The sequence below is a fragment of the Suillus paluster genome (assembly GCF_016628075.1).
Source record: "Suillus paluster strain FC165 chromosome Unknown EDB91scaffold_6, whole genome shotgun sequence".
NCBI lineage: Eukaryota > Fungi > Basidiomycota > Agaricomycetes > Boletales > Suillaceae > Suillus > Suillus paluster.
The window spans coordinates 1,047,133-1,074,513 of NW_024537566.1; the positions used below are offsets into that span (position 1 = coordinate 1,047,133).

General features: G+C 48.5%; 7 protein-coding genes across 7 annotated transcripts; 4 read left to right on the forward strand and 3 right to left on the reverse strand.

Annotated features, from left to right (window-relative positions):
- Nucleotides 1-771: 771 nt before the first annotated feature.
- EDB91DRAFT_1078623 (uncharacterized protein) lies at nucleotides 772-2,160 on the forward strand (the record flags this gene model as incomplete). The annotated part of the gene is made up of 5 exons (XM_041315045.1): nucleotides 772-854; nucleotides 951-1,001; nucleotides 1,053-1,204; nucleotides 1,316-1,701; nucleotides 1,753-2,160. The coding sequence occupies 5 exons, from the start codon at nucleotides 772-774 to the stop codon at nucleotides 2,158-2,160; spliced, it is 1,080 nt and encodes a 359-aa protein (XP_041181922.1).
- Nucleotides 2,161-2,635: 475 nt separating this feature from the next.
- On the forward strand, nucleotides 2,636-4,732 carry EDB91DRAFT_1244192 (uncharacterized protein; the record flags this gene model as incomplete). Its single annotated transcript, XM_041322392.1, has 7 exons — nucleotides 2,636-2,883; nucleotides 2,933-3,070; nucleotides 3,127-3,264; nucleotides 3,383-3,431; nucleotides 3,484-3,674; nucleotides 3,727-3,865; nucleotides 4,376-4,732. 7 exons carry the CDS (start codon nucleotides 2,636-2,638, stop codon nucleotides 4,730-4,732), a joined length of 1,260 nt encoding a protein of 419 aa, XP_041181923.1.
- A 1,125-nt stretch (nucleotides 4,733-5,857) lies between these two features.
- EDB91DRAFT_1078625 (uncharacterized protein) lies at nucleotides 5,858-6,874 on the reverse strand (the record flags this gene model as incomplete). Its single annotated transcript, XM_041315046.1, has 7 exons — nucleotides 5,858-5,961; nucleotides 5,997-6,090; nucleotides 6,192-6,230; nucleotides 6,332-6,391; nucleotides 6,472-6,510; nucleotides 6,612-6,650; nucleotides 6,752-6,874. The coding sequence occupies 7 exons, from the start codon at nucleotides 6,872-6,874 to the stop codon at nucleotides 5,858-5,860; spliced, it is 498 nt and encodes a 165-aa protein (XP_041181924.1).
- A 7,475-nt stretch (nucleotides 6,875-14,349) lies between these two features.
- EDB91DRAFT_698540 (WD40-repeat-containing domain protein) lies at nucleotides 14,350-17,093 on the forward strand. Its single transcript, XM_041328137.1, has 9 exons — nucleotides 14,350-14,584; nucleotides 14,640-15,660; nucleotides 15,722-15,742; nucleotides 15,795-15,974; nucleotides 16,029-16,184; nucleotides 16,234-16,338; nucleotides 16,403-16,546; nucleotides 16,605-16,767; nucleotides 16,822-17,093. The coding sequence occupies exons 1-9, from the start codon at nucleotides 14,580-14,582 to the stop codon at nucleotides 16,836-16,838; spliced, it is 1,812 nt and encodes a 603-aa protein (XP_041181925.1). The 5' UTR covers nucleotides 14,350-14,579; the 3' UTR covers nucleotides 16,839-17,093.
- A 1,075-nt stretch (nucleotides 17,094-18,168) lies between these two features.
- Nucleotides 18,169-19,143, reverse strand: EDB91DRAFT_1023178 (uncharacterized protein; the record flags this gene model as incomplete). Its single annotated transcript, XM_041312597.1, has 3 exons — nucleotides 18,169-18,335; nucleotides 18,386-18,543; nucleotides 18,584-19,143. Coding segments are annotated over 3 exons (885 nt in total), but the record flags the coding sequence as incomplete, so codon positions are not given.
- Nucleotides 19,144-22,231: 3,088 nt separating this feature from the next.
- On the forward strand, nucleotides 22,232-23,848 carry EDB91DRAFT_698843 (uncharacterized protein). Its single transcript, XM_041328138.1, has 9 exons — nucleotides 22,232-22,532; nucleotides 22,594-22,747; nucleotides 22,813-22,826; nucleotides 22,874-23,024; nucleotides 23,085-23,353; nucleotides 23,400-23,437; nucleotides 23,492-23,510; nucleotides 23,561-23,746; nucleotides 23,799-23,848. Exons 2-8 carry the CDS (start codon nucleotides 22,643-22,645, stop codon nucleotides 23,628-23,630), a joined length of 666 nt encoding a protein of 221 aa, XP_041181927.1. The 5' UTR covers nucleotides 22,232-22,532; nucleotides 22,594-22,642; the 3' UTR covers nucleotides 23,631-23,746; nucleotides 23,799-23,848.
- Nucleotides 23,849-24,046: 198 nt separating this feature from the next.
- On the reverse strand, nucleotides 24,047-24,734 carry EDB91DRAFT_1108438 (uncharacterized protein). Its single transcript, XM_041317551.1, has 3 exons — nucleotides 24,685-24,734; nucleotides 24,312-24,633; nucleotides 24,047-24,252 (listed from the first exon to the last, which is right to left on the reverse strand). Exons 1-3 carry the CDS (start codon nucleotides 24,725-24,727, stop codon nucleotides 24,222-24,224), a joined length of 396 nt encoding a protein of 131 aa, XP_041181928.1. The 5' UTR covers nucleotides 24,728-24,734; the 3' UTR covers nucleotides 24,047-24,221.
- Between the last annotated feature and the right edge of the window lie 2,647 nt (nucleotides 24,735-27,381).

Here is a 27,381-nt window from a genome sequence, read left to right on the forward strand (position 1 = left end):
CTGAAGCTTTCAGTGTCTTCAAGGTCGATGCAAGGACATCCTGAAGTTCATCTTGAATTCTAATTCTAACCGCCCAAGTCAGCTCAGTAGTAGTAGTAGTAGTAGTAGTAGTAGTAGTAGTAGTAGTAGTAGTAGTAGTTGTTACGCAAAACCTCTCGGATGAGATCCGGTGGCGCTAAACCCGCAAGGGGCGTTCGAAGCGTGGCCTTCAGCGTTAGCCCAGCAAGGAGCTTGCCTGTGCTAAGTCTAAGTAAGGGTTGGAGCCCTTACTTGCATAGAGTTGATTGGAGTTTCTCTAGGATACAATCCAAGAGATGGAGTTCAACTCAAGAGTATCATCTCAAGAGAAGATGGTTCTTTGTACAGAGGGAGTTCTCTTTAGGTAAGAGAAGTTCAGACCCAATGACAAGTAAGATGAGAACCGAGTAGATTCAAGTTAGAGAATCTATCTACAGTACAAGTGAGATATATATATGTAAGGGCAATATACCGGTGGAACGGTAAGGGTACAGGGTAAGTGGAGGCAATACCGAGTCAGTGGTAAGGGTCAAGGGTTGTGTGAGTCATAAGTGAAAAGAGGTAAGAAGTACCGGTTGAACGGTAAGGGTAAAGGGCATGGGGAATCCCCATCAATGAGAGAACCAAAACAGTGGGAAGGGCATAGGGTTCAGTAGAAGCCGGGGCTTCTCTGATCTAGGGGTAGAAGTGAGAGCTTCTCGCATTTCAGAACAACAAGATCAAAAAGAAAGAGATAGAAATAGAATCGTAACCATGGTCTGGGTCCAGATGAGTCTGAAGAATGAAATGACACATAACACTCATGTTACTGTAACAGTAGTAGCAACAGCAGCAGGGTGAGTCTTTTGAGAATCGAAGGGCGAGGTCACGCACTGGGCTTATCCAATCATGTTTTCAGACATTTTCTGATATATCTGCCGATGAATATGAAGCTATCTCGAAACTGGTTTTGAGACTAATAAGCGCATATACCCCAAACCAAGGTAAGAACGATTGTGAGTTCCATGCGGGTACTACTAATAGATTCACACTAGACTCACGTTCCTATCAGAGAAATCTCTCCTTATTGTCAAAATGGCCCTGCCCCTCCATGAAATTGGCATTACATTCCTGGGATCTGAATTATCTCTCATGGGAGGTGTTCCTTTCGACAAATGTCTCATCACTGTCATTGTAGACACCAACTGTAGGTGTAATACCCCCAACTCCCACTCAGTCTATATGCCTGATTTTTCCATGTCATTCAAAATGATGAAGAAGGTGGATGGTCGCCGCCAAGTCTGACATGTTGCCCTAGGCGAGTGTGCTCTTTCGCAGGACAAGGACAACCTCCATGAGAAATTCAAGTTTGAGGTTACGTCAAATCCTGAAGTAGAGTTGGTCGTCAAGCTCAAAGTTGACAATGGAGGTGGTTATCAATCACCAGAACCTACCTCCGACACCTATAAAATTTTAGTGGCCCCCAAATTCAATATGGACTCTAAGACCCTCGTACCCTCGGCCGAGTCCCACCTCTCATTAGATGACTTCACCCATCTCATGGATACCTCAGCACCCCCCTCATCCGTCATTGTCACAGGCCATACGTGGTGTTGCATCAATGCTGTCCGTTACCAGATCTGGGTTCGAGGGAACACCCTGATTGACATAGATGTCGATGACGGTCCCAATGTCGCACATGGAGTAAGCGACTTCTATTTTTTAATACTTAACATCAAACTAACTACAACATAGACACTGTTTCCACAAATTGACATGGACAACGTCAACAACATGATCAAGAGGGGCCTAAGCAGGATGCGTGACCAACTTGCTGCTCTTTTCCAAGTGTTGGTTCCCCAGTTTGATACCAGCCCCATCATGCAGCACAACATTACCTTCCCCGTCTCTCTTGACTGGGATCACTGTTGCGAGAATTTCATAGTCGCAGCCAAGGAAACTGCACATGCATGGTACATAGAGTGGTACCATTCTGAGTTGGACAGAGGGGTAAAGCATAGCCTCTCTGATCACGACTCGGACTCAAACTACATATACAGCAGCACATCACAAGGTGATGATAGCTCCAATGATGACAGACCTTCCTCTAACACTTGCATGAGGAAAAAACAGAGGACCGATGGAGAGTCTGTCACAATCTAGACACGACTGAATTTGGTTTTCCCTCCCATCCTCGCGCCTTGGTAAGAGTCCGCAATGCAGTCACAGTTATACTATTACTAGTTGCAAGTACTTAATCATTATGTCGAGACATGCACATATATTCAATCCAACGGTCTAGATATCGCTTTGTTGTGAATGCACCACAGGCCACGGCTTCCTTTCAGGTGACTCTGTGGTCCGCCTTGATCATGCTGCTTACTATCACCTGGCACTGACATGAGGGTATGCAAAAGGTATGTGCATTATTTAGTTCAGATTCTTTATGCATCACCACATTAACACAATATGGTAATCACCTTATTAGGAATCTACTGAATGGGTTAAGTCAGCACTCCGCAAACACAGTCACGGTGCTGTCACGGTGACATATAAAGGGCATCAGGTTCACGGCTGTTTTCTCTATCCTCCACTTCACTCTTTGCTTCTATCTCATTTCACCTCACTCTTTTACTTTATGTCACTCTCTCCCTTCACCTCACTCTTCCCTCTGATCCCTTCTCACTCTTCCCTCCACTCCCTTCTCACTCTTCCCCCTGCTCCCTTCTCACTCTTCCCTCCACTCCCTTCTCACTCTTCCCCCTGCTCCCTTCTCACTCTTCCCTCCGCTCCCTTCTCACTCTTCCCCCCACTCCCTTCTCACTCTTCCCTCCGCTCCCCTCTCACTCTGAGTCGACATTATGACTCGGACACCCCCAAATCCAGGTCACCCTTCCAATGAGTCCGAGTCCAGCAACGTATCTGATGATCCCAGGGCCCAAACTCAACTACTGGTACATATAGATCCCTCTCAGGCTATCCCCACCTCTACCAAGGTGAGGGCAAAGCGCCACATTGCTGCTTTAGAGGAAGAGCTCGAGACGCTGTGGCACAACAAAGGGAACAAGCAAAGGTAAGCGCACTGGGACTGTCTTGCATACTTGTGCTAATTTAAATTTATCCTGAAAGAAAGACAACCTACTACATTGCACAAGGCAGGGCCATTCACTCTATGGTCGTCTTGTACAACACCTTGGACGATTTGATCGGTGAGAACAATCGCAGGTACAAGAGCATGAGTCTCACGGATGAAGCGTCCACACCGGAGTAAGTCGTCAATTATGTTGTTTCATACCGTCACAGTATTTTTAATCCAATTACACAGGCAAGATATCTTGCAGGCTGGGTATCTTGAACTCGCGTGAACACTACCGTGGCTGCACAGGAAGCTTGGGAATCTTGACCACGAAGAATGTAAAGACATGTTAAAAAAGGTCTGGATTATTTGCAATGCATTCATGCAGCTGAGTGCTGATTGTTTCATAGCTCAAGAAGGGAGCAGATGCAGCTTGGGGTGATGATACCTCCAGTCTCAAAGACCTTGTTGCTGGTTGGATTAACCAAGAGTTTTGCCCATCCCCCTTGATCAGGCCTGATGATAAACATTGGTGCGGTTTTGCGAGTGATGTTTGTGGGAGGTTGCTTTGTCCTGCCGAATGGGACTGGGATCAAATACAGTTGGTATTAATTTTTCTCCAATAGTAATATAGGGTGCTGATGCTGGGCCAGTGTCAAAGCTGGCATTCATGACAGGACAACAGAGTACATAGTTTCTGAAAACTCCTGGCCATTGTTCATGTATGAGAATTATCAAGTCAACAATGATCACCTCGAGGAAGGCTTCCTGAAATCAAAACTTCTTGTTCTGGTGAGTCACCATGATCACTTTGGAAGTAGCGGTGATGTCATATACCTGATCCAACCACTCCGATATCAATATCCACCCCGCTTTCCGACAACCTCCACTCCATCTATTCCTCTGCTCCGTCCAATCATTGACCACATCCACCCCTATGCTTCCGCTCGACCGCCCAACCAGTCCCCTTCCATAACACCTCCATTCAACTGGATCTGCTTTCCCCTTTTAGATATATACTTCCCCCTTTGGTACATAGACCCTTACTTTTGGATCACCAGTAATTCCTATTACTGCTTGATCACTGATCCGACGCGTACATATTGATATCTGCTCCAACTTATGTCTTCGCCTGTGTAAAGTACTTACAAACTATATCCTTGGTACATAGCTTTACTACATAGTTATCCTGATCACTGCCTCATACATAGAAGTATATAACATATCCTGTACTTAGATATTTTCCTCAGTCTTAATATTACTAGTCTTCTCGCAGTTACCTCTTGTGAGAATTCTCAGTAGGACCTTGCCTCCTCTGGACACAAGTCTCAACTTGTTGTCACCTCCGACCCTCCGACCCTCCACTCCAACTTAGAGCCATGCTCTAAGTGTCCCCCTTATTTCTCTGTCCCTATCAATATTCCCCTTGCCCCTTTTCCCATCCTCTGCATTATCCTCCGCCTTCCCCGCTCCTACCAAACATTCCCCCTGCTCCTATCCACCCTCCACATCACTCCCCACCTTCTCCGCTCCGCTCCTAGTTGGCCCGCCACTAGTAGCTCTTACTTCCTGACCTTCAAAGCAGACCTAAGCGGTCCATTCGTCCTATTGTCAGACAACGTCGGACCTGCTCCAAATTCGGGGCACATACTCGGCTAAGGGCGCAGTGCAAGAGCTGAAGCCAAGCCCTGCCCCTCTGCCTCCTGAGCCGGCATGGTACCTAACAGGTGATATCATTTCGCTCATTGTGGTACTCCAGGCTTTCAAAGCCATCTTTACGTCTCCTTCCTCCACAAAGGAAGTTGACAGTGATGGAGATGGTGCTGACATCCTCGAAAATAATAGGCGCGCGCGGCAGAAATCAGATCAGGCGAAGGTGAAGCTTGTGTCGCCTCTATCATTAACATGAGGAAAGTGACACCTCGTTCCATCACTTACATCATGTGTCAAGTGAGTAGTAAATGCCAACTATTTTGACGTCTGCCATCTAACCTTTGAGTGGCAGGTTCATTTCACTTTGTCTGGTGTTTCCTCTTTGCGTACTGTGGATGGCAACTTCAATTATGAAACATTCTGGACTAACATTGTGGCCTTTTTGAAGTTGTGCCTGGCCCTGTCACTAGACGTAGGGTGAATAAGCTCCTTGAATGGTGGTCTAGGTAATGCTTTTGTCGCTGCTTGGTGAGTATCAGATAGTTGACAGTGCTGTGACTGTTTAGGAAAAATTTTGGTACCAACCATCGCCAGGATCTAACGCCCGAGGTTGTCTGTAAGATGTCGGTCAACGCATTAGCTGAACAGAGGGTCTTGCTGGAGGATGTCGCTTTTGACTCGGAGTAAACCATTTATTGTCGCCCTTCTCACTGTGCTCCTTTCATATTCCTTCGTCCTTAGCCCGCTAACTCGCCATAGTCTATTACTACCCGTACTGATCTAATATTATTCAAGTCTACACTAATCAATTACATGTTGCAAATGTTATGACATACATCATTACATCTTGTTCGAGATTGGAGGTCGTTTGAAGGGATTTTAGGAAATTTGCTCTTCATACAACTGCAGTGACAACTGCACAAACACTAATAGGTTGTGTGGCTTGGCGATCAGCTGACAAAAGTTTTCAATATACAATATCCTCAGTTGATCACATCTACCACAGCCTTAAACTGTATATGTTTGGTTGACAAACCCAAACGCGAGAGGTGGATTGGATAGGCCAAAAAATGGCGGCTGTCATTGAAGTATCAAAATACATCTGCGTAGATAGCAGAATCAACGAAAATGCTACATCATCTCCTCAAAACCCCAGCCCTGCGCATCACTGTGCAATTTATGGATCATCATGCCCCTGTCAAACATGTCCAAAAAGGCAGCTGTCTGAACAACCACTGAGATAATCTGTCAGGGCAAACAGACGACGCACCTTGTAGTCTCCCCAAAGCTTGACGATTGTGCTCGTAAGTGCGCAATCCACAGACCATCATGCCCCCGTCAGACATGTCCAAAAAGGCAGCTGTCTGAATGACTGTTGAGATAATCTGTCAGAGTAAATAGACAATGAACCTTGTAGTCTCCCTGAAGCTTGACGATTGTGCTCATAAGCACGCAATCCACGGACCATCATGCCCCCATCAAACATGTCCAAAAAGGCAGCTGTCTGAATGACTGTTGAGATAATCTGTCAGAGTAAATAGACAATGAACCTCGTAGTCTCCCTGAAGCTTGACGATTGTGCTCATAAGCACACAATCCACGGACCATCATGCCCCCATCAAACATGTCCAAAAAGGCAGCTGTCTGAATGACTGTTGAGATAATCTGTCAGAGTAAATAGACAATGAACCTCATAGTCTCCCCAAAGCTTGACAATTGTGCTCATAAGTGCGCAATCCACGGACCATCATGCCCCCGTCAAACATGTCCAAAAAGGCAGCTGTCTGAACGACCGTTTAGATAATCTGTCAGAGTAAATAGATGATGAACCTCGTAGTCTCCTCAAAGCTTGACAATCGTGCTCGTAAGCGTGCAATCCACGGACCATCATGCCCCCATCAAACACATTCAAAAAGGCAGCTGTCTGAACGACCATTGAGATAATCTGTCAGAGCAAACAGACGACACACCTTGTAGTCTTCTCAAAACTTGACGATCATGCTCGTAAGCACACAATCCACAGACCATCATGCCCCTGTCAAACACATTGAACAAGGCACCTGTCTGAACGACGACCCAGTGAATGTCACATCCTCGAAAAACAGAAATCATCATGTCCTTGGTGGTTGTTTGGATTTGTGTTGTCATTTGGGGATATTATTTGCATTTGCCAATGCTGATCAAAGTGCACCGACTTGCTCCACAACGGCAATCCGAGAACCACGTGCCTTGCCATCAATCTCCGAAGGCTTTCTCGGTAGAAGATTTCATCCGTAGTGTTTCGAGTCTGGTACCAAAATACGAGTTTGTACAAACTAATTATTAGTATCAATTCAATGCAGTGGTGACCTTGGCGCTTGTCTTGACAATTGTGGATCCATGATTCACTTCATTGGCTCATGTTACATCTTTCTTTTGTTGGCTAGTATGGACACGTGATTCACTTCATTAACTTGTGTCACATCTTTCATTCATAGCTAGTTCATGCATCAAATGGTACATCTAGGCGTAGGACAACTTGGCTGGTTGATTTGTACACTCATGTGTTCTTCGGAAGGTCAAATATTCCTAAGTAAAACCCCCTGCCAGATTTATGGAGATTGTTGCAAATGTTAGCAATATATAGTTAAATATGGTATTTTAGTTTGTTCACTGGTTCACTGATGGGAGTGCGAAGAGCATCTTGACACCAACTCTTTTGCACTGTCCTACTCTGTACCTCTACTCTATACAGATCGCGCCCTTTGTACTGGTTAGTATGCTAGCTCATAATACAAACTACAATATTTCCACACCCAGAGTCCCTATGAATTCAATCCTTGGCAGGCCGTCAACTTAAAGCGCGTCATTGTCAAGAGGTTATATAACACCCTTGCAAGTGCCGACCTAATCACTCACCAAGTCACCAAAGCGTCCATGAAAAAGGAATTCCAAGTGACACAGATCGTTTTGGGTCGGCACATAACTGTGGTGGTAACATGGGGCCGAAGATCAGCGTCAGGGTGCACGTTAGTCTCCTGTAGTCAGATCATATAGAAGGAAGACAGTCATGTGGTGAGTAATTGTATTGCGGGCCTTTGGGGACGTTCTAATGAACAAGTATAATCTCAGTCTCTTTGAAAAGGCTCGTGCAATGAGCTAAGTACCTAATGAACAAGTATACTAACGACTTGTTAGCTGCGTTCTAATCAATACGTGGAGAGTATGTACTCACATCTCAGTCTCTTTGAAAAGGCTGAGATGCGCTTGTGCTACCAGTGGCATTCTTATAGTAAGCTATATAGAAACGAAAAATATATCAAATGAATAAGTAAAATATTGCAGGACTCGAGCCGACGTCAATGCATTGCTCAACAATGTCCATTTTGGCTTGGGCTCGGACCACCTGTCACTCTCCCTCCTCAACCATCTCGGATCGGTCGGTCTTCTTTGTCTCCAATCGTTTGGATCGTTCGGACTCCAACACTCCCCCTCAAGTGCAAGCCAGGGACATTTGTCCACATAACTTTTGCAGGCACGGACGAGGCAGGGCCTTGGTGAATGCATCGGCGACGTTATGGTCGGTTGGGCAGTAGAAGAGTCAGAAGGTCTCGTTCTTAACGTGGGAACGGATGAAGTGATACCGTAAGTCGATGTGCTTGGTTCGGGATTGGAATTTCCCATTCGACGCAAGCGCTATTGCTGCTTGATTGTCGCAAAAGATGGGGGTAGAGAGTGGGGTTGGTTCATAAAGCTCTCCAATGAGGTACTGAAGGTAAAGTACTTCTCTTGCAACGCTAGTCAGGGCGATGTACTCAGCCTCTGCAGTGGACAACGCGATGAGCGGCTGCTTCCATGCACTCCATGCAACAGGGCCACCGTTCAACATAATGATATATCCAGACATCGAGTGTCTGTGGGGTTGCGATGCCCAGTCAGCATTGACAAATGCCTCAATACCTCCATCCGTTGAGCCAAGGGTAAGTTCGAAATCCATGGTACCCTTCAGGTAACGCAACGCGCGCTTGGTGGCTTCCCAGTGGGTCCTACTGGGGTTGTGCATAAACTGCGACAAGGTAGCAACTGCAAATGCGATGTCAGGTCGCATGCTGGTGGCCGCGTACATGAGGGATCTGATTGCTCGTTGATACAGTATGTCGCGCATCGCGTCTAGCTGTGCTGCTGTACCGGGAGACTGATCAATAGATAGGATCACACCTGGCTCCATTGGTGTTAACACGTTCTTCGCATCCCCTAGGTAAAACTGCTCAACTATGGTGTCCACATAGGCTCTCCAGGATAGAGTTAAGGTGCGCGCTTCACAGTCTCTTGTTACCTTGAGTCCTAACAACCAGTTAAGCTCCCCTAGGTCCAATATCTCGAAGAATTCGACCAGCTGTGCCTTAAAGTGTTTGATGTGGGAGATATGGTTGGCGGTGACGGCCATATCATCGACTGATACGGTGATGATGATGTGTTCCTTATTGCCGCATTTGAAGTAGACCGCCTGGTCAACCTTCGATCGCGTGAAGCCCAGCTTCGCAAAAACGCCCGCTAACTCTTCTGCCCACTCGAAGCCTGCTTGCTTCAGTCCAGGTAAGCTTCTCAGCAACCTTAACACCTTTCCTTGCTGCCCATTCTTCAGATAGCCAGGCGGCGCCCTCATATATATCTCCTCCTGGATACTGGCATAGAGGTACGCACTTTTGATGTCGACTTGATGTATCTCCCAGTTTCTCTGTGTGGCCATTGTCAGAACCGTTCGAATGGTGCTCATGTTGGCGGTGGGCGTGAACGTGTCAAAGTAATCAACTCCGTACTGTTGCCTCTGACCGTTCGCGATGAGATGGGCCCGGAGTTTGAGTTTTTCGCTGTCAGGACCGCGTTTGGTGGCCAAGACGAAGTGACAGGGTATCAGGTTTGCACCGCGAGGTGTGTCTACTATCTCCCACATCCCTAGCTTCTCAAGCTGACTGATTTCATAATCTACAGCTTCCTGCCATTCAACTCCGTCGGGGCTGTTCAGGGCTTGCTGCAAGGTTGGTTCTGGCTTGGTGGCTGCTAAGGCAAGGTGGATATGGAACTCCTCATCCAGTAAGTCCAACTCTGATGCTTCTAGCAAGGATTCGATCGCGACTAACGCCGTCTCTCCTTCCTGCAGTCTTACATAGTACCCAGGAAGAGGTCTGTTGCGCATGATGCGTGGTGCTGGCGGGGTGATTTGCTTGGCGGTTGGTCTGGGTGGTGTAGAGGGTGCCTGAGGGATGGTCTGGACGCCTTCTGCGTTGCTGGGGTTGTTGGGTGGGTTGTTGCCGGGGTTGTTGGGTGGGTCGTTGCCATGGTTGTTGGGTGGGTCATTTGCGGCGGCGGAACCACTTGGCTCGCCCTCGTCCATGACATCCTCAGGTACCATTACCTCTGTGGGCACGAAAGTGACATTGCGCTCCACGGAAACGCGATGTTTCGCCGGCCAGTAAACCCTATACCCCTTGCTTTCTACGTCCACTCCGATGAAGAGAGCTTCCTCCACCCTTGCCTCCAACTTACCCGCCTCCAGGAGATGAACATAGACCCTGGTCCTGAATTCATGCGCTTGGGCCAGACTTGGCTTGATATTACGAATGAGTTTGTGGGGCATGGTGGCGGGGGTTGTATGGGAGGGAAATCTGTTCTTTAACCAGGTCGCATAGCTCACTGCTTCGGCCCACAGGAACTTTGGTAAGTCCTTCATGGTGAGCATTGCGCATGCGTGCTCTACTAACATTCGGTTAAGGCGCTCCGCCACACTGTTCTACTGAGGTGAGTCGTGTACTGTGAGTTGATGCTCGATACCTTGCTGATGCAGGTAGTCATCGAAATCGGTGCTCAGATATTCTCCCCCTTGGTCTGAACGGACTTTTGCTAAACAAACACCAGGTGTTTGACGCGCTAGCCACGCCTCATAAGCCTTGAACATGGTGAGTGCCTTGCTTTTGAGCTTCAGAAATTGAATGGATGATGGCCCCCTTATTAGCAGAGGTGGACGTCCTCCACAAGAGTTTTCCTTGTCCAGGTGGCTTTCTTTGATACACTTGGCTGCAGTAGACTTGCATACTTCAGTTCTAGAGGAAATTTGATGAGCAGAGAGGCCAGCATAGGACAAAGAGAAGATATTATCCCTTTGAGTAGAGGAGACGGCTTTCATGGTAATTATGACCATGACACATGAGACATTCTGGTTTATATAGTTAGATATAGTTTTAAGAGTATGCCTAGAAGGATAGAGGCAGTAATTAAAGCCAAGGGAGGTCACACAATGTACTAGAATACCTGATTATCACTGTAAAATACTTGAGTCAAAAAACTGTCCGCATGAGTCATCATTTTGTAAGCCTCATATCTCCACCATATCTCGGCCAATTCCCACGCCATAGGGCTCAATTGGAAGCCCTGAAATAGTACTACAATATGGTACCAGCATGTCCTTGATGTGTTTGTATATTCTCACACAATATCATAGATAGTGAAAAATGTGAAAACATGTGGACAGTTTTTTGAGCCACTGTATAGTCGTCAGTAAAGCTTATATAGTATAGGCACCCCCCTAAACTTGTGGTCTGCGCTGGCCCCCAGAGGTCCGTATGCACCAACTCCCCATAGGTAAGTGTGCGGCTTGTAGCTTCGTCTGGGAAGGGCTTTTGAGCTGACTTCGCTTTAATGCAGGCATCGCAGAACTCTGGCTTCAACGTGGTGTCAATATCGACGCCCATTATCAAACCCTTCTTTACCGCGTCTATGACAGCGGTTTGGGACACGTGTCCGAGGATGCAATGCGCCTCGTTAACAGTGAGCTTCGTGGTTGCAACGTTAGCGTGGTGTCTCTGACGACTTGCTACCACACTATATAGGCCCTCTACTTGAGGGATTTCGGCGATGACGCGCTGTGGAGGCCCCTTTGACAATATCTTGCACATGCGCCCTTCAAAAAGGACAGCTAGGCCTCCTGCCATGATGTGATTGGTGGAAATGAGGGTAAAGGCCATGGTAGGGGCGTATAGTGTGTTCTTCAGTGTTACCGTCATGCGCTTCTCACTGAGGGGTAAGTCAATCTGGATGTCTCCTTGTCCAATCGCACTGAGTCAAACTGTCCGCAGTATGGACATCTTGGGGAGGAATGGTAATGAAGTTGGCGAACTTTGAGCGATCGGGGCAAAAATGAGATGTTGCTCCTGAGTCAATGATCACGCCTCTCTTCTCAACGGGTAAGCCCAGGTCTCTTGCTACACTTGCTAAGTCTGACGTGACAAAAGCATACTGATCTTGGGACTCGGCTTCTGCTGCGGAGTTTGCTGCTTGCTTCTGAGGCTTTTCCCCTCTCTTCCTCTGCTGGTTTGGGCCTTGCCCTTCCTTGCCCCCTCCAGGTCTCCAACAGTCTGTCTTGTAATGGCCCTTTCGGTCGCAGTTAAAGCAGGTAACATCAGGGTTGGTCTTGTTGGTGGAGGATGGTGAGGTGCGGCCTTTGCCTTTTGGCTCCTTCACGGTGAGAGCTGCGCTAGCTCCCTTCTTGCTGGGCCATCTTTTGGTAAGCTGTCTGTGCTCGTACTCTTCAGTTATGATGGTGACGAGCTCATCGGGTGTGACAGGAGTTTTCGTGATCTTTGAGGCTGCTGTGATGGACAACAGGAGTGGTCTATAAGACTCAGGGAGGGAACCCAGGATGATCGCATGAAAATCTGGGTTGGTGATCGCAATGCCCATGCCTGCAAGCAGCTTGCAGAGCCTCATAAGCTCTGCGAAGTGAGATCTGACGTCTCCTGCCTCATCGCACTTCATCTCTTGCATCTGATGACGTAAGTCTATCTGGACGAGCTCTGTCTTCCCTTCATGGATCTGACATATCTCTTCCCAGATCTTCAATGCGTCCTTCAGCTTCTGGACTCGCAGTAATAGCCGATTGGTAATCGTGCTGAATATCTGCTGTTTTACCAGTGAGTTTTTCTGGTGGTACTTGTGGGTACATTTATCAAGTTCATCGTAATCTGCCTGCATAGGCGTTGTCCCGTCCGGCTTCACAATAACCTTCATCTTCAGGTCAACCGCGAAGGGTTTCGGCTCACTTGCTCGACCGTCAGTATACCACATCAGACCTCTAGCGCCAATGGCTGTTAACATCCGCTCCTTATAGGTTATCCAGTTTGAGCCATCTTCAGCAAGCTTCGGGACATTAAGCAGGGTGGTGTTGGAGCTGGGGAGCAATGTATCCATGGTCGAGACAGGGCTCATAACCTGTGGTGAGTAATTATATCGCGGGCCTTTGGGGACGTTCTAATGAACAAGTATAATCTCAGTCTCTTTGAAAAGGCTCGTGCAATGAGCTAAGTACCTAATGAACAAGTATACTAACAACTCGTTAGCTGTGTTCTAATCAATACGTGGAGAGTATGTACTCACATCTCAGTCTCTTTGAAAAGGCTGAGATGTGCTTGTGCTACCAATGGCGTTCTTATAGTAAGCTATATAGAAACGAAAAATATATCAAATGAATAAGTAAAATATTGCAGGACTCGAGCCGACGTCAACGCATTGCTCGACAATGTCCATTTTGGCTTGGGCTCGGACCACCTGTCACTCTCCCTCCTCAACCATCTCGGATCGGTCGGTCTTCTTTGTCTCTAATCGTTCGGATCGTTCGGACTCCAACAAGTCGTTCCCTCTTTATAATGGCGGTTGGATAAAGTAGGGCCGTGCAGTGGGCCCGTTAGATCGACTCTCTGAAGCTCAGTCATTATAAGTAGGTCAAAAGTAAGTGACTTCTTCAATAAGTATACTTCCTGTTCTGAAATACAGAATTCGGCTCCCAGACCTTGTGATGTAGCGGCCACTACACGTGTCAACATTATAGTATATTAGTAGTACGGCATAGTACCTACTGTAACAGCAGATGTCAAAACCTTCAGCACCTACCACATCCAACCAGTGGACCTCGTATCTACTATTATTGCTTCTTGCAACCTCTGTCTCCCACTGCGTTGACGCTGACCCTCATACCAATCTCGCTCAAATGTGTCTTCCGTCTGCTGCTTCACCCAACCGCAACGTACGCAAATTCCTCTCGCTTGGGCTCCGATGAAACGCAGATACTGCAAAGTTCATTGTGGCACAGGTACCACTACAGGGAGTCGGGGATGTGGTTTGCGGACAGTGCTCATAACAAATGAGGTGCGACTCTGCCAATATATTCATTTGAATAAGGCGGCCAACGCGCTCGGCGACCACGCTCGTGCTTGGTGTGCATGGCTCCCTGTATTTGTTCAGCGATCGGGACAAAATGCAATTTTGCTGAACTTGCGTGTTTTGCTGGCCAATTTCTCGCTTTCTCGAGATCATTGACAACCCCCAATACTATCATGATGAGGCCATGAATTTCTCAAAGGGACCAGGTCTTTTTTTTTTTTTTTAAAAAAAAATCCAATTTCTGTCTATTTGGGGTGAAAAGGACCGACTCTTGGCTCGGCGAGCCAAACTCAATCCGCCGCCAGTTCACAACCCGTCATCCAGCTACCACATAGCAGCGGCGTAGTACCATGAGTATGTGCCTCAACGTCTCCCAGTGTCCATTAATGTCGTGTCGACAGAGCTGAATGGATCCGTGGAATTGTATTCAACCCACGATTGACTTTGATCGATTATACATCATGATTGGCCCGGCACATCGCTAGGTCCGGCGCTTGTAAGTCGGACCCGAGTCAGGTCTGCAGGCCTGCTAAGGGCTTCGAGGGGCCTGGCCTGGTTGTTGGGCCCTGGTCAGGGCTAAGTCAGGCCCGAGGTTCCTGAAGCCAGGCCCGAGCCCTGGCTTTTAGGCCAAGCCAGGTCCAGATCATCACTAGCTTTAAAAATGAGGCAAGTCAACACAGTGAAGCAAACACAGAAACACTCAATATACGCGCCTCTGCAGCTTAGAGCAAGACGCCCATAATCCCTTCACCCTAAGTCAACCTCGGCCGTGTTCAACGCCACCAACTTCCAGTAAAATGTCGCACCCCATTCCAAGCACCAAACGCTTCCGAGTTTTTAGAGGTCACGAGAAATCCATACGCGCTGTCGCAGTTTTCCCCGATAGACGAATGGTCACATGCTCGTACGACAAGACACTTCGTTTTTGGGACTTGAAGACAGGTAGAGCGTTGAAGAAGATGGAAGGGCGTGCCGAGGTGGACACATTGGCGGTATCGAGAGATGGGAAAGTAATAGCAAGTGGTGATGAGAAGGGACATCTCATCGCCCGGCACGGTAGAACTGGGGGATCTCTCACCCACACTATCATAGCCCACTTCGAAAAGATCTTATCGTTGGACTTTTCTCCCGATGGTACAGTGCTGGCGACTGGTTCAGCAGACTCGAACGAAACCACGAAGCTGTGGAACACGAAGACATGGCAGGAGGACCTCGACAATCCAATAGAGTGTAGTGACATTGTCTTCTGCGTTCGGTATTCGCCATCTGGCAAATATCTTGCCATCGCAACAAGCAAGAATATCGAAATCCATAATGCAGAGACGAGAGAACGCGTTGCGATTATCGAGGATCTCAACTGGTCGCTCGCGTGGACGCCCGATGGAACACGCCTCCTCTCAGGGGGCTCTAGTTTCGATCCGACCATACGAGAGTGGGATGTATCCACTTGGGAGCAGGTCGGTGATGCCTGGGTTGGTCACACTGATCTGATCTACGCCATTGCCATTCATCCTGCGGGCACACTCGTCGCTTCTGCATCTTATGACAGGCATGTCCGTCTCTGGGGGCTCTCAGATCGACGAACCATCGCCATCTTCCAGCATTCAGCCCCGCTTTTTTGCGTCACTTTCTCCATAGACGGAAAGCACATCCTCAGCGGAGGCGATGATAAGATGATCTCAGAGTGGGAAGTACCCAAGGACGTCTTGCCAAAGGAAGCTCCCGAGATCCTGGCACCAAAGGTACTTTCCCGTTCGTTTCCCGCCCCTTCGCCATCTCATCTTGCGTCATTTCCATTCCAAGACTCGAGATTCTGATTCAAAGGCATGTTTTTGCCCTTCACTCATATCACGTAATTCGAGCATTTCTCATGCAGATCCTCATTATCACTACGACCGTGCGCAAGGCATGCATCGCAGGGGACTTATCTGCGGCTGAAAAGATACTCACGCAAGAGATCCAAGCTGATGCCAACAACAACACCTCCTACGCCAACCGCTCGCTTGTTATGGCGCGTCAACTCGAGTGGGACCGTGCACTTCAAGATGCAATCAAGGTGATGACGACATCATACCCCCTCAAACTATGCTAACTTTGGGTTTTAACATAGTCCCTCAGCGTAGAGCCCTCATTGGCAGGTTATCTTGCCAAAGGTATCGCCCTCTGCGGGAAACGGCAGGTCTCGGACGCGACGAACGTATTCAACGTCGCGTTCGCGTTCGCGGATGGAGATTCAAAGACGAATCACTTCCTTTTCTTGATCAAGGTTTGTGTAAATTTTCGATTCTTACTCCATGCGTCATTACGGATTTCAGGCCATCGCGTTGTTCAATGTAAACCACAAGGAAGAGGAAATGTTACCTATCCAAGAGCTAGCTACCCATCCCAATCCAGATCCTCTCGCTGCTCGTGTCGTAGAAGTAAGTACCATGCACTCAATGAAGCCCCAGGTCGTGTCTAATGTATCTACGCTTCGCACATCAGGCGTATCTGCGAGTGCAGCTAGGAATCATTGCCATGGAAGACAACCTTCACAAACAGGCCGCAGAACACTTCACTGCAGCTGTCAAAGCTGGTGTTTTCTTTTATAAATCGGACATTCATTCTATGTACGATGACTTTGTCGTGGTACGTTGATATGCCGCGACCGAAGATCCTTTTTATGCTCAACTGCTTGCTTGTGCAGCTATTCGGCTGGGACCTCAAGTCCTTGTGGCAAATCGCGAACAAGAAACGCTGCCATGCACTCGTTCGGGCAGGTCAAATCGGAGCAGCCTTCGAAGCGTACCGATATATGATGGACATGAGCGATGAAGCTACGAAGGCCATCTTCGTTGCTTGGACCAATAGTAAGTCTTCAGTAATGTTACCCGTGCTACGATCCTCATCCGTATTTTACTCAGCTCTCAATGGAGCATAGGTCGAGTACTCCACTTCACCACACAGGAAGATGTTGCCATCATGGCGAGCAATGCGATGTGCATCTTGAAACAGAGATATCTGCGCCGTTCTGATTTGTACCTCGACTCTATATGTAGCGATCTCGCCCTTCGTACTTGTATAGTATGCTAACTTATAACACGAACCGCAATACTTCCACCCAGATTCCCTATGAATTGTATTGGTCGTCACCTTAAAGCGCTTTGCTGTAAAGAGGTTACCACCTTGCAAGCGCCAACTTGATCATTCACTGAGTCACCAAAGCGTTCATCACAAAGGAATTCCAGGTGCCATCGCTTTTGGTCGGCGCATAACTGCGGCACATCGCTCATACGTATGAAGATCTCCACTCCATATACCTACGAATCAAATCAAAACTCTTGCTGGCTTTCTCCCGAGTGCGTTAAGGATGTCTGGGTAGCCAACATGCTCAACCCACGCGGATGACAGCCTAAAAGAAATCTACACATCGCAGATAATAACAGCGAAAATGACGATGGCGATGCCTCCTGTGCGATATCCACAAGGGTATCATCTGTCTCTGAGACATGACTCCTCAAATATACTAATGGCAGTACTCTTTCCTCAACGTCAGTATACCTCCAGGACCTCGCTAACAAATAATACAGCTCCCGCCTTCTGCCTTCTCCAATCGAGCGTCTAGTCTTGCGTTGAGGGTCCCGTCGGCTGCGAGGTAGGGGGTATTACTGATAGTGGGTTTGTTAGCGTCGGTCTCCGCGGTGAATAGGCGTATGAAAGGGAGGGAAGCAGAGGATGTGAGGAACAGCGGGGGAGGAGGGTGAAAATAACAGAGATTAAATGGGAGGAACGAAGCCAAAAGTAAATGGTAGCGAAGCCAAAAAAAAACAGTGGAGACAGAACGTAGACCAAAGATAAATCACTCACTCCCACCCGAGATCATCACTTAGCACCCCAATCAGCGCATTCGTATAGTGCGTGCCTTCCTCGGACCATTTGGCAGGATGGGGAGGTCGGCACGTTTTGGGTGAGCTGGCAAAGGAGAAAAATATCAGTAGAAGCCCATTGTCAGCCCCCATGCAATACAACAAAATCAGAACCCACCTAGGACCAGTAACCCGCCCAAGCTCCAGTACGCTGAATACAGACCCATCTGGTGGGCGGTGGGCGAGGCGGTTCAAAGATTGAAGGGGAATCGTGAGGGGCGGTTGTGTTGGGATAGTAGGTGTCGCGGCACGAGGCTGATTCGAGGATGGGTGCCTTGAGTGGGAGGTTTGGACCGGTGAAGACGAGGAAAGCAAGTCCAGTATTGGGGACGATCCTAAGGATGGACGGAACACATCGATGGTGAGCCTTCCATTTACAAAAGTGGGCGGGCTGTGCTCCATAAGACAGAGAGCAACTTGCCAGGGCCCGCTTCCTGCAGCGCGAGCGGAGGGGGAACTAGATGAGGGAGAAGGTGAGGGAGAGGTGAAGAAGGTGAGTGACCATATGCGCCCTGCGTGGAGTGTGTAAGGAGGGAAGATGGAAATGAGATGATGCGCTCACCTCGAGCAATAAATTCTACGCCGACCACCCCAGCCACGCGCATTCGTTTTTGCCAGAGACGAATGTCGATAGACGCGCTGAATGCTGCTTCGCCATCGACCTCATGGATGTCAATGTCATCTGCAGATGCGTTGCCTAGAACGAGGGCATCTGGGGCTCTCTGTATCAGTAAACTACAAAGAAGGTAAAATGGCGGACTCGCCTGGTCTGAGAGTAGTTAGAAACGGAAGCTCTCCTCTGCGAAGCTTCCCAAACAAGACCTGATCGCCACTCGCGAGACACGCAAGACGGAGGTCCGCGATGCACGCATGGTTGAGTGGACCTGCGTAGCGGAGTATTTCAGGGAGGATGTGGGTGTGTCGGTTGAGAATGGCCCAATAGATGGGCGTGTGTCCTTCAAAGGTGGGGTGTTGGAGGAGGGTGGAGAAGGATGAGGGAGATAGGGCAGATGCGCATGAGGCTAGGATGGGCGCAGCAGCAGAGCAGTCTGATGTGGTGGTAGTCGGGGAAGCAACGAGATCGTGGAGGAGGGAGATCACAGTTTGACGGATTTGTTTGGTGCGAGCATTAGGAAGCAAGGAGAACCATGAACTTGTGGTTGACGACGAGGCTGTCGGGCGGGTGTGCGGAGGTGGTGGAGTACTAGGGCGGGGTTTCTCATCTACTATAGCAGCAGACGAAGAGGCGACGGTGTCGTAGGAGGGAGGCAAGTCCACCTCCATATCGACATCATCAAGGTATTTGTCGAGTATGACCATCCTGGCGTTGCTCGACCCGTTGCAGATTGCCTTGGGATTATATCTAGTGATAGCACTGGTGTGCACTCCGGACACCGTGAGCTGCAGGCTGCGCAGACGCTGCGCAAGAACTGCGTGCCATCATGTGGTCTATGCTAGACGCTGGTGCACGTGAACTCTCAATTGACGTTTGTGGGACAGAGACTGTCGCGGGCAGAACCGAACCATGAACACAAGCCTATCGCTCTGTATTATAATAAGTTATGTTCAGCTAGGGCGTCTATGGAAACGCGAGGTAAATACAGAAACAACACAAAATCAACGCTTAGTACGTGTACCTCTGCAAGGATACTATCTCAGTCCAAGTCCATCTTGATTCTTGACCGTGTTCAACTTCCAGTCAAATGCCGCAGTTCATTCCAAGCACCAAACCCCTTCGAGTTTCCAAAGATCACAAAAATTCCATGTACGCTGTGGCAGTTTTCCCTGATAGACAACGTATGGTTACCAGCTCGTCCGACAAGATGCTTCATCTCTGGGACTTAAAAACCGGCGTTTTGTTGAAGATGAAGGGGCATCGCGCCCGCGTGCTCGCATTGGCGGTATCTGGCACGAGATGGGCAAATCATAGTAAGCGGTGATAAAGCCGGAGAGGTCATCGCTTGGCATGGAGAAACTGGGGAAGCTCTTGCCCAAGTTATCAAAGCCCACTCCGAACTCTACACGTTTGACTTTCATCCCGACGGTGCTGTGCTAGGCACTGGTTAGACAGACAAGACGACGAAGTTGTGGAACACGAAAACATGGAACCAACAAGGAAATTCAATCAAGTGTGGTAACACTGTCCGCTGCGTGCGGTATTTGCTGTCTAGTGAATATCTTGCATCACAACAAACGGCAATATCGAAATCTGTAATGCAGGCTTGAGGGAACGCGTCGCAACTTCAAGGGACACACAACATACAACTTCTCACTCGCGTGGACGCCCGATGGCTCACGCCTGCTCTCAGGGGGAGGTAATTAAGATTCGACCATACGGGAGTGGGATGCATCCACTTGGAAGCAGGTCGGTGATCCCTAGACGGGCCACACTCACAATATCACCGACATTGCTATTCATCCTACGGGTACGCTTGTCGCTTCCGCATCTCCTGACAACTATGTTCGTCTATGGCGGCTCTCAGATCAACAAACCATCGCCGTCTTCCAGCACTCAACCTTGGCGGAATGTGTCATCTTCTCTGCGGATGGCAATCACATCCTTAGCGGAGGTGGAGATAAGATGATCTCAGAGTGGGAGGTACCTAAAGACGCTCGGCCAGAGGAAGCTCCAGAGACGAAGGCGTCAAAGGTACTTTCCGTCTATTTCCCACCCCTTCACTCTCTCATCTCGCGGCTTTTCATTCCAAGGTTCAAGACTTCGATCCAAAGGCCTATTTACACCCTTCACTCGTATAACATGATTTGATCGGTTTTCATGCAGATCCCCACCATCACCACGACCGCCTGCAAGGCATGCATCAACGGGGACTTGTCTGCGGCCGAAAAGATCCTCACGCGAGAGACCAAAGCCGATGCCAACAACAATACCTCCTACGCCAACCGCTCGTTCGTTATGGCACGCAAACTCGATTGGGACCGTGCACTTCATGATGCAATCAAGGCAATAGCGACCCATCATGCACCCTTAAAATATGCTAATTTTTGATCGTGACACGGTCCCTCAGCATACGTCCCTCTTTGGCAGGATATGTTACCAAAGGTATCGCCCTCTGGAAAAATGCAGGTCTGGGACGCAACGACACCTTTGACGTTGCGTTCACGTTCACGAATGGAGATTCAAAGACTCCTTTTTTTTCCTTTTTTGATCAAGGCACGTTAAATTGTTCTTGCATGCTCCGTACTTCATTACGGGTTTCAGGTGATCGCACTCTTCACTGCAAATAAACATGAAGAGGCAATGCTACTCGTCCAAGAGCTCACTGCCCATCCCAATGCCGATCCTCTCGCCTCTCGTGTCGTGGAAGTGAGTATCATGCACTCAATCACGACCATGCTCGTGTCCTCACTGATCTGTCTGCGCTTCGTACATAAGGCGTATTTGCGAGTCCAGCTAGGAATCATTGCCATGGATAATGCTCTTCGCAAAGACGCTGCTGACCACTTCACGGCAGCCGTCAACGCTGGCGCTTTCTTTGCTACATTGGACATTCATTCTATGTACGAGGATTTTGTCGTGGTACGTTGATATGACGTCCGAAATCCCTTTTCATGCTCAACTGCGTATTTATGCGGCTTTTCGGCTGGGACCTCAAGTCATTGTGGCAAATAGCAAACCAGCAACGCTACCATGCACTCTTTCGGGCAGGCCAGTTTGGAGCAGTCCTCGAATCGTACCGATACATGATGGAAATGAGTGACGAGACCACGAAGGCCATCTTCGTTGCTTGGACCAATAGCAAGTCCTCAGTTATGTTACCCGTGCTACAGTGCTCACTATTTCACTCAGCTCTCCATGAGGAATGAAACATACCCTATACCCTATGCCATCGTAGCGAGCGGCCGTTGGAACAGAGATCTTTGCGTATACAATCGATATACCACCCTTTGTACTCGTATAGTATACAAGCTCATAATATAACATAAGCAGGTCCCTCAAGCGCTACCGCAATGCTCACTGTACGATGAGCCTCACTCCCCAACTAGCTCTCTTCAGATCCTTCGACCATTTCGCCGTCTTCTCAACCACATTCGCCTCCAACCTTAGCCGTCGGCATCTCAATCGCATCCAACCCTATCGGCAACCTCTGCGGAATCATCTACAGGTATCGAGTTACCAATGTAACGACGAAGTATGTAATCGAACCAAGGAATTAACGGAAATATGGGCATAAGATAGTTACAAAACCTTAAACTATGGGGGTGCAAGAAACCTCGCAAGGCAAGTAACAACTGATAACACAGCTGCGACGTGTGTTCATTGACACCAATAGACCCGCGTCGTCATGACGCTTATGGCTATTACTTGACCAATGACCAGGCGCCACAAGCTGCAGGCAGAAATGTTTAGGTGCGGATCGCATCTTCTCACAAAAGTAGAATGTTTACAGGGCCGTGTCATCGTATTTTGTTCTCTCTTGGGTCGCTGATCTGCGAACCAGGTGGGGAATGATCCATGACTGCTGACCACTCACATCTAGGTCATGACCAGTGAAAAGTTCTCAACATGAACGCATTTCGTCTACAGCCTTGCTGCCGACCCACGGCGTCGTTGCGGATGCGTTATTTAGCCACACATTATGACCCACGATAACGAGCAGGCCAGGTAATCTCCACTCGCGCGCCGTCTCGTACGGCGGAAGAATTATCTCCCAGAAACATTCAATCACAAACAACTTCAACTTATCTTGGTAGGTCGTGCATTGCACATTAGCGTCGAGGGCCCACTTCAACCACTATGATTGCAATCAGCTCCGAAGATATAACCACAAATTTTGACCCGCGATTGGTGATTGGGCCAATGCAAGTTGGTGCACTTGTAACCGCAGCACTCTTTGGCTGCCTTGTCATCCAAACCTATGTATACTTCACAAGGTTCATCGACAGCCCGAGCTTCAAAGCAACAGTTAAGTCACTCAAGGGCAAACCACGCGGCGCTCGACTGATTGACGACACTCTTATTCTGATCAGGTGGCAGCGGTCATGTACGTTCTGCCTGTTCTCTTTCATGTTGTCCCTAAGCAATTCACAGCTTATTTCAACTTGGTCACTTCGTCACTGTAATATTCACAATGTGGAAAATGACGGTGACTGCATATGGTGACCCATCAAAGCTGGATGCCCTTCCTGTCAGCGCGATTATCACTGTTTTACTCAGCAGCTTGACGGCGTTTCTGGCCCAGGCAAGTAATGCAAACTGGGCTTCTTAAGACTTCCGTGACATCTCATTTGTACTTTTCCAGTCATTCTACGTATATCGGCTTTGGAAGCTTTCTGGAAAGGTTTTCTTCCCAATCCTCTCAGAAATATTCTGTGTAGTCGCTGAGCTGGCAACACTCTTTGTCGTCATAAAGGCATTGTCCATGACAAATCTCGCACACTTTTTGGTTGAACAGAATGTCTGGATTGCGATCGGGTTCACCAGTCGTGCAATCTGCGATATAACAATTACTGTGGGTGTTACCTGGAGTCTGAAAAAACAGAAGCGTGCCCGGAGACGCGATAACGTGAAGTACGTGTGGATTTACATCTCCTGCCTGCATTCACATCCTTCTCAGGACCGCAATGGTTGACTGCCTGATTTTGTGGACAATTGGTAGGAAATTAGCCACCTTGCACGTATTCTGGTTCATTTACGTCTCCTGCACAGAAAATGGTTTGGCAACTAGGTATGCCTCTTTTACACCACCGAGTCTTCTCTGAACAATAAATTTTCAAGCTTGATGTCACTGTTAGTTATGGCAGCGGTAAGATGTCTCCTTTTGCCAAATCAATCGCATGCTGAATAGCTCAGTGTCTGTACCTCCAAGGAACTTGTGAGTTCGTTCCATTCGGGCGGACTTGGTCTTTCCTAAACAAATGCATGTAGATGTGTGGTTTGGTTTGTATCTTATACAAGCCAATGGTAAGAAACCGTGTCTACGTTGCTTGAAATTGACCGACTGATTGTTAAACAGTTTTTGCGAATGCGCTATTAGCCTCGTAAGTCGTCCAAAGCAAAACTACGGGAGACACATAATAGCTATGGACGATATGCAGATTGAATCGCCGGCTCGTTTTCAGGAAATGTGATGACGGCATTCCTATGGTAAGATCAAGTCTTCTATGTATTGGGTATGAAATACCTGCATGTGTTGACATCACAACTCAGAATCCTGTTATGATCAGAGTAGATGTTACACGAACGCAGGCCGAACCGGAAGTCAAGAAGAAACAGGGTCCGTCCTAGGGGCACTGGGCTGCGTATGCGACAGCAGAAAGAAAGAAAAGTTGTTCCTTACTTATGGACGGATCAATGTTGTGAATGCGACAATAGAGATACAGGACAGAAGTTATATTTTATGTTTATTGTGATATGATAACGCGAACGGTTAGACAAGCTACCAGGAACCGGCCTCATTTCCACCAAATCTGTTTGGAAACAAAGACAGTTAGTGTCGGACGCACACACACAGAGGTGAGATGCTCACCGCTCGAGGCACTCTAGTGTAATCACAGCGCGCTGCTTGTACTTGGAGGCGAACAGTGCCTTGTTCTTGCCTCGCATCCAATCAGCAGGCCAGTCTCGAAGAGGAAGATGCAAGCCGCGCGCAGGGTCACCTTCCGTCCAGTGCTGGATGATCTGCCTCCAGGAGTCCTTTCTGAGCCTCCCATTTACAAAAGTGGGCCGGTTGTGCTCTATAAGACAGAGAGCGACGTGCCAGGACCCGCTTCCTGCAGCACGAACGGAGAGTGAACTAGATGAGGGAGAAGGTGAGGGAGAGGTGAAGAAGGTGAGTAACCATATGCGCCCTGTGAGAAGGGCTGTAAGGATGGAAGATGAAGATGAGATGATGCACTCACCTCGAGCAATAAACTCCACGCAGACCACGCCAGCCACGCGCATTCGTTTTTACCAGAGACGAATGTCGATAGACGCGCTGAATGCTGCTTCGCCATCGACCTCATGGATGTCAATGTCATCTGCAGATGTGGTGCCTAGAACGAGGGGGTCTGGGCTCTCTTCTGCGTCAGAAAAGGTAAAATTGCAGACTCACCTGGTCTGAGAGTGATGCCGTGAGCCGCGGGCTACGCAGACTAGGCTGCGTAAGATAGGCGCCTACTTGCTGCGCGCCATGATGTGGTCTATGCTAGACGCACGTGGACTCTTGACTTTTGTTGAGAGTCTGAAATTGTCGCAAGTGAAATCGAATTGCTCTGTATTATAATGTGGGCATAGTTATTTTGACGCGGTCCTGCCGCGGTCGTGACGTGTGCGTAGAACTTCAGAAGTATTGGTGCAGTGGCCACTGAGAGTTTGGAGGTGTAGTGGGTACGGCTGGTGAATATTGAGCCCGGATCGCCTATTGATGCTTGTAAGTTGTCAGTGTTGAATAAACAGGACTCAGGTAATAAAATTCGAGCAACATTTGAATGATATTTCAAGGTGACATGCAAGTGTTTGAGGATGTCACAGGCGCGTCACGACCGCACCTGGCCCTTATAATATTCCAGAACGACCTTGAAGCTTGAAACTTCAGGAATGTGAAAAACAAGCAAGGTCCATATAGCTTTCAAAGTGACCCTTGCTTCTTTTTCACGTTTATGGAAAAGCGAAGCAGGTAAACGTAGAAGCGACACAAGAACGGCCAGTACGTGCACCTCTGCATCTTAGAGCAAGACTCGGAATTCCTCCGCCTAACACTTTGGCCGTGTTCAACATCATCGGCTTCCAGTAAAATGTCGCAGCTCATTCCAAGCACCGAACCCTTTCGAGTTTTCAAAGATAATACAAACACCATACATGCTATAGCAGTTTTCCCTGATAGAAAACGTATGGTTACTGGCTCGGCCGACAAGATGCTTCGTCTCTGGGACTTGAAAACAGGTGTTTTGTTGAAGAAGATGAAGGGACATCGCGCCAACGTGCTTGGATTGGCGGTATCACGAAATGGCCAAATCATAGCAAGTGGTGATGAGAAGGGAGAACTCATCGCCTGGCATGGAGACACTGGAGAATCGCTCACCCAAGCAATCAAAGCCCACTCCCGACCAATCTACGCGTTAGACTTTTATCCTGACGGTACAGTTCTGGCTACTGGTTCACCAGACAAGACAACAAAGCTGTGGAACACGAAAACATGGAAGCAACAAGCGTTCAGTATTCGCCGTGAAGTCAACTGCGTTCAGTATTCGCCTTCTGGCGAACTTCTTGCCATCGCAACAGACAGCAACATCGAAATCTATAATTCATCTACGAGAGCACCCGTCGCAAAGTTCAAGGCTCACACACAATGGAACTTCTCACTCGCGTGGATGCCCGATGGCTCACGCCTTCTCTCATCAGGCGATGATGCCGATCCCAGCATTCGGGAGTGGGATACATCCACCTGGAAGCAAGTCGGTGATCCCTGGATAGGTCACACTTGCAAGGTCAACTCTATTGCCATTCATCCTGCGGGCACGCTCGTCGCTTCCGCATCTCCCGACGAGCAGGTCCGTCTCTGGCGGCACTCAGATCAACAAAACATCTCCATCTTCCAGCACTCAAGCTGGGCGGAATGTGTCACTTTTTCCAGGGATGGGAATCATGTCCTCAGCGGAGGTGGAGATGAGATGGTCTCAGAGTGGAAGGTACCTAAGGAAGCTCGGCCAGAGGAAGCTCCCGAGACGAAGGCGTCAAAGGTACTTTCCGTTTATTTCCCGCCCATTCGCTCTCTCATCTCGCGGATTTTCATTCCAAGGCTCAAGACTCTGATTTAAAGGTATGTTCACACCCTTCACTCGTATAACATGATTTGACCGGTTTTCATGCAGATCCTCACCATCACCACGACCGCTTGCAAGGCATGCATCAGCGGGGACTTGTCTGCGGCTGAAAAGATACTCACTCAAGAGATCAGCACTGATGCCAACAACGACACTTCCTACGCCAACCGCTCGCTCGTTATGGCACGCAAACTCGACTGGGACCGCGCACTTTGTGATGCGAACAAGGCAAGTATGCCCATCGTGCTCCCTTAAAATAGGCTCATATTGATTGTGACATAGTCCATCAACATACGGCCCTCATTGTCAGGCTATCTTGCCAAAGGTATCGCCCTCTGCGGGAAGCAACAGATCTGGGACGCGACAATAGCCTTTGGCCTCGCGTCCACGTTCACGCATGGCCCGGGAGACTCAAAGACGTCTTTTTTCTTATCCTTGATCGAGGTAGGTTAAACTGTTCTTGCATACTCCGCTCTTCAATACGGGTTTCAGGCAATCGCATACTTCAATGCCAATAAACATGAAGAGGCAATGCTGCTCGTCCAAGGGCTAGCTGCCCGTCCTAACCCGGATCCTCTCGCTGCTCGTGTCGTAGAAGTAAGTATCATGCACTTAATCATGCACTCAATCAAGCCCAGGGTCATATTCTTGCTGACTTTGCATATCAGGCGTATTTGCAAGTCCAGCTGGGAACCACTGCCACGAATGGCGCCCTCCACAAAGAAGCTGCTACCCACTTCACAGCAGCTGTCAACACCGGCGCTTTCTTTGCTACATTGGACATTCATTCTA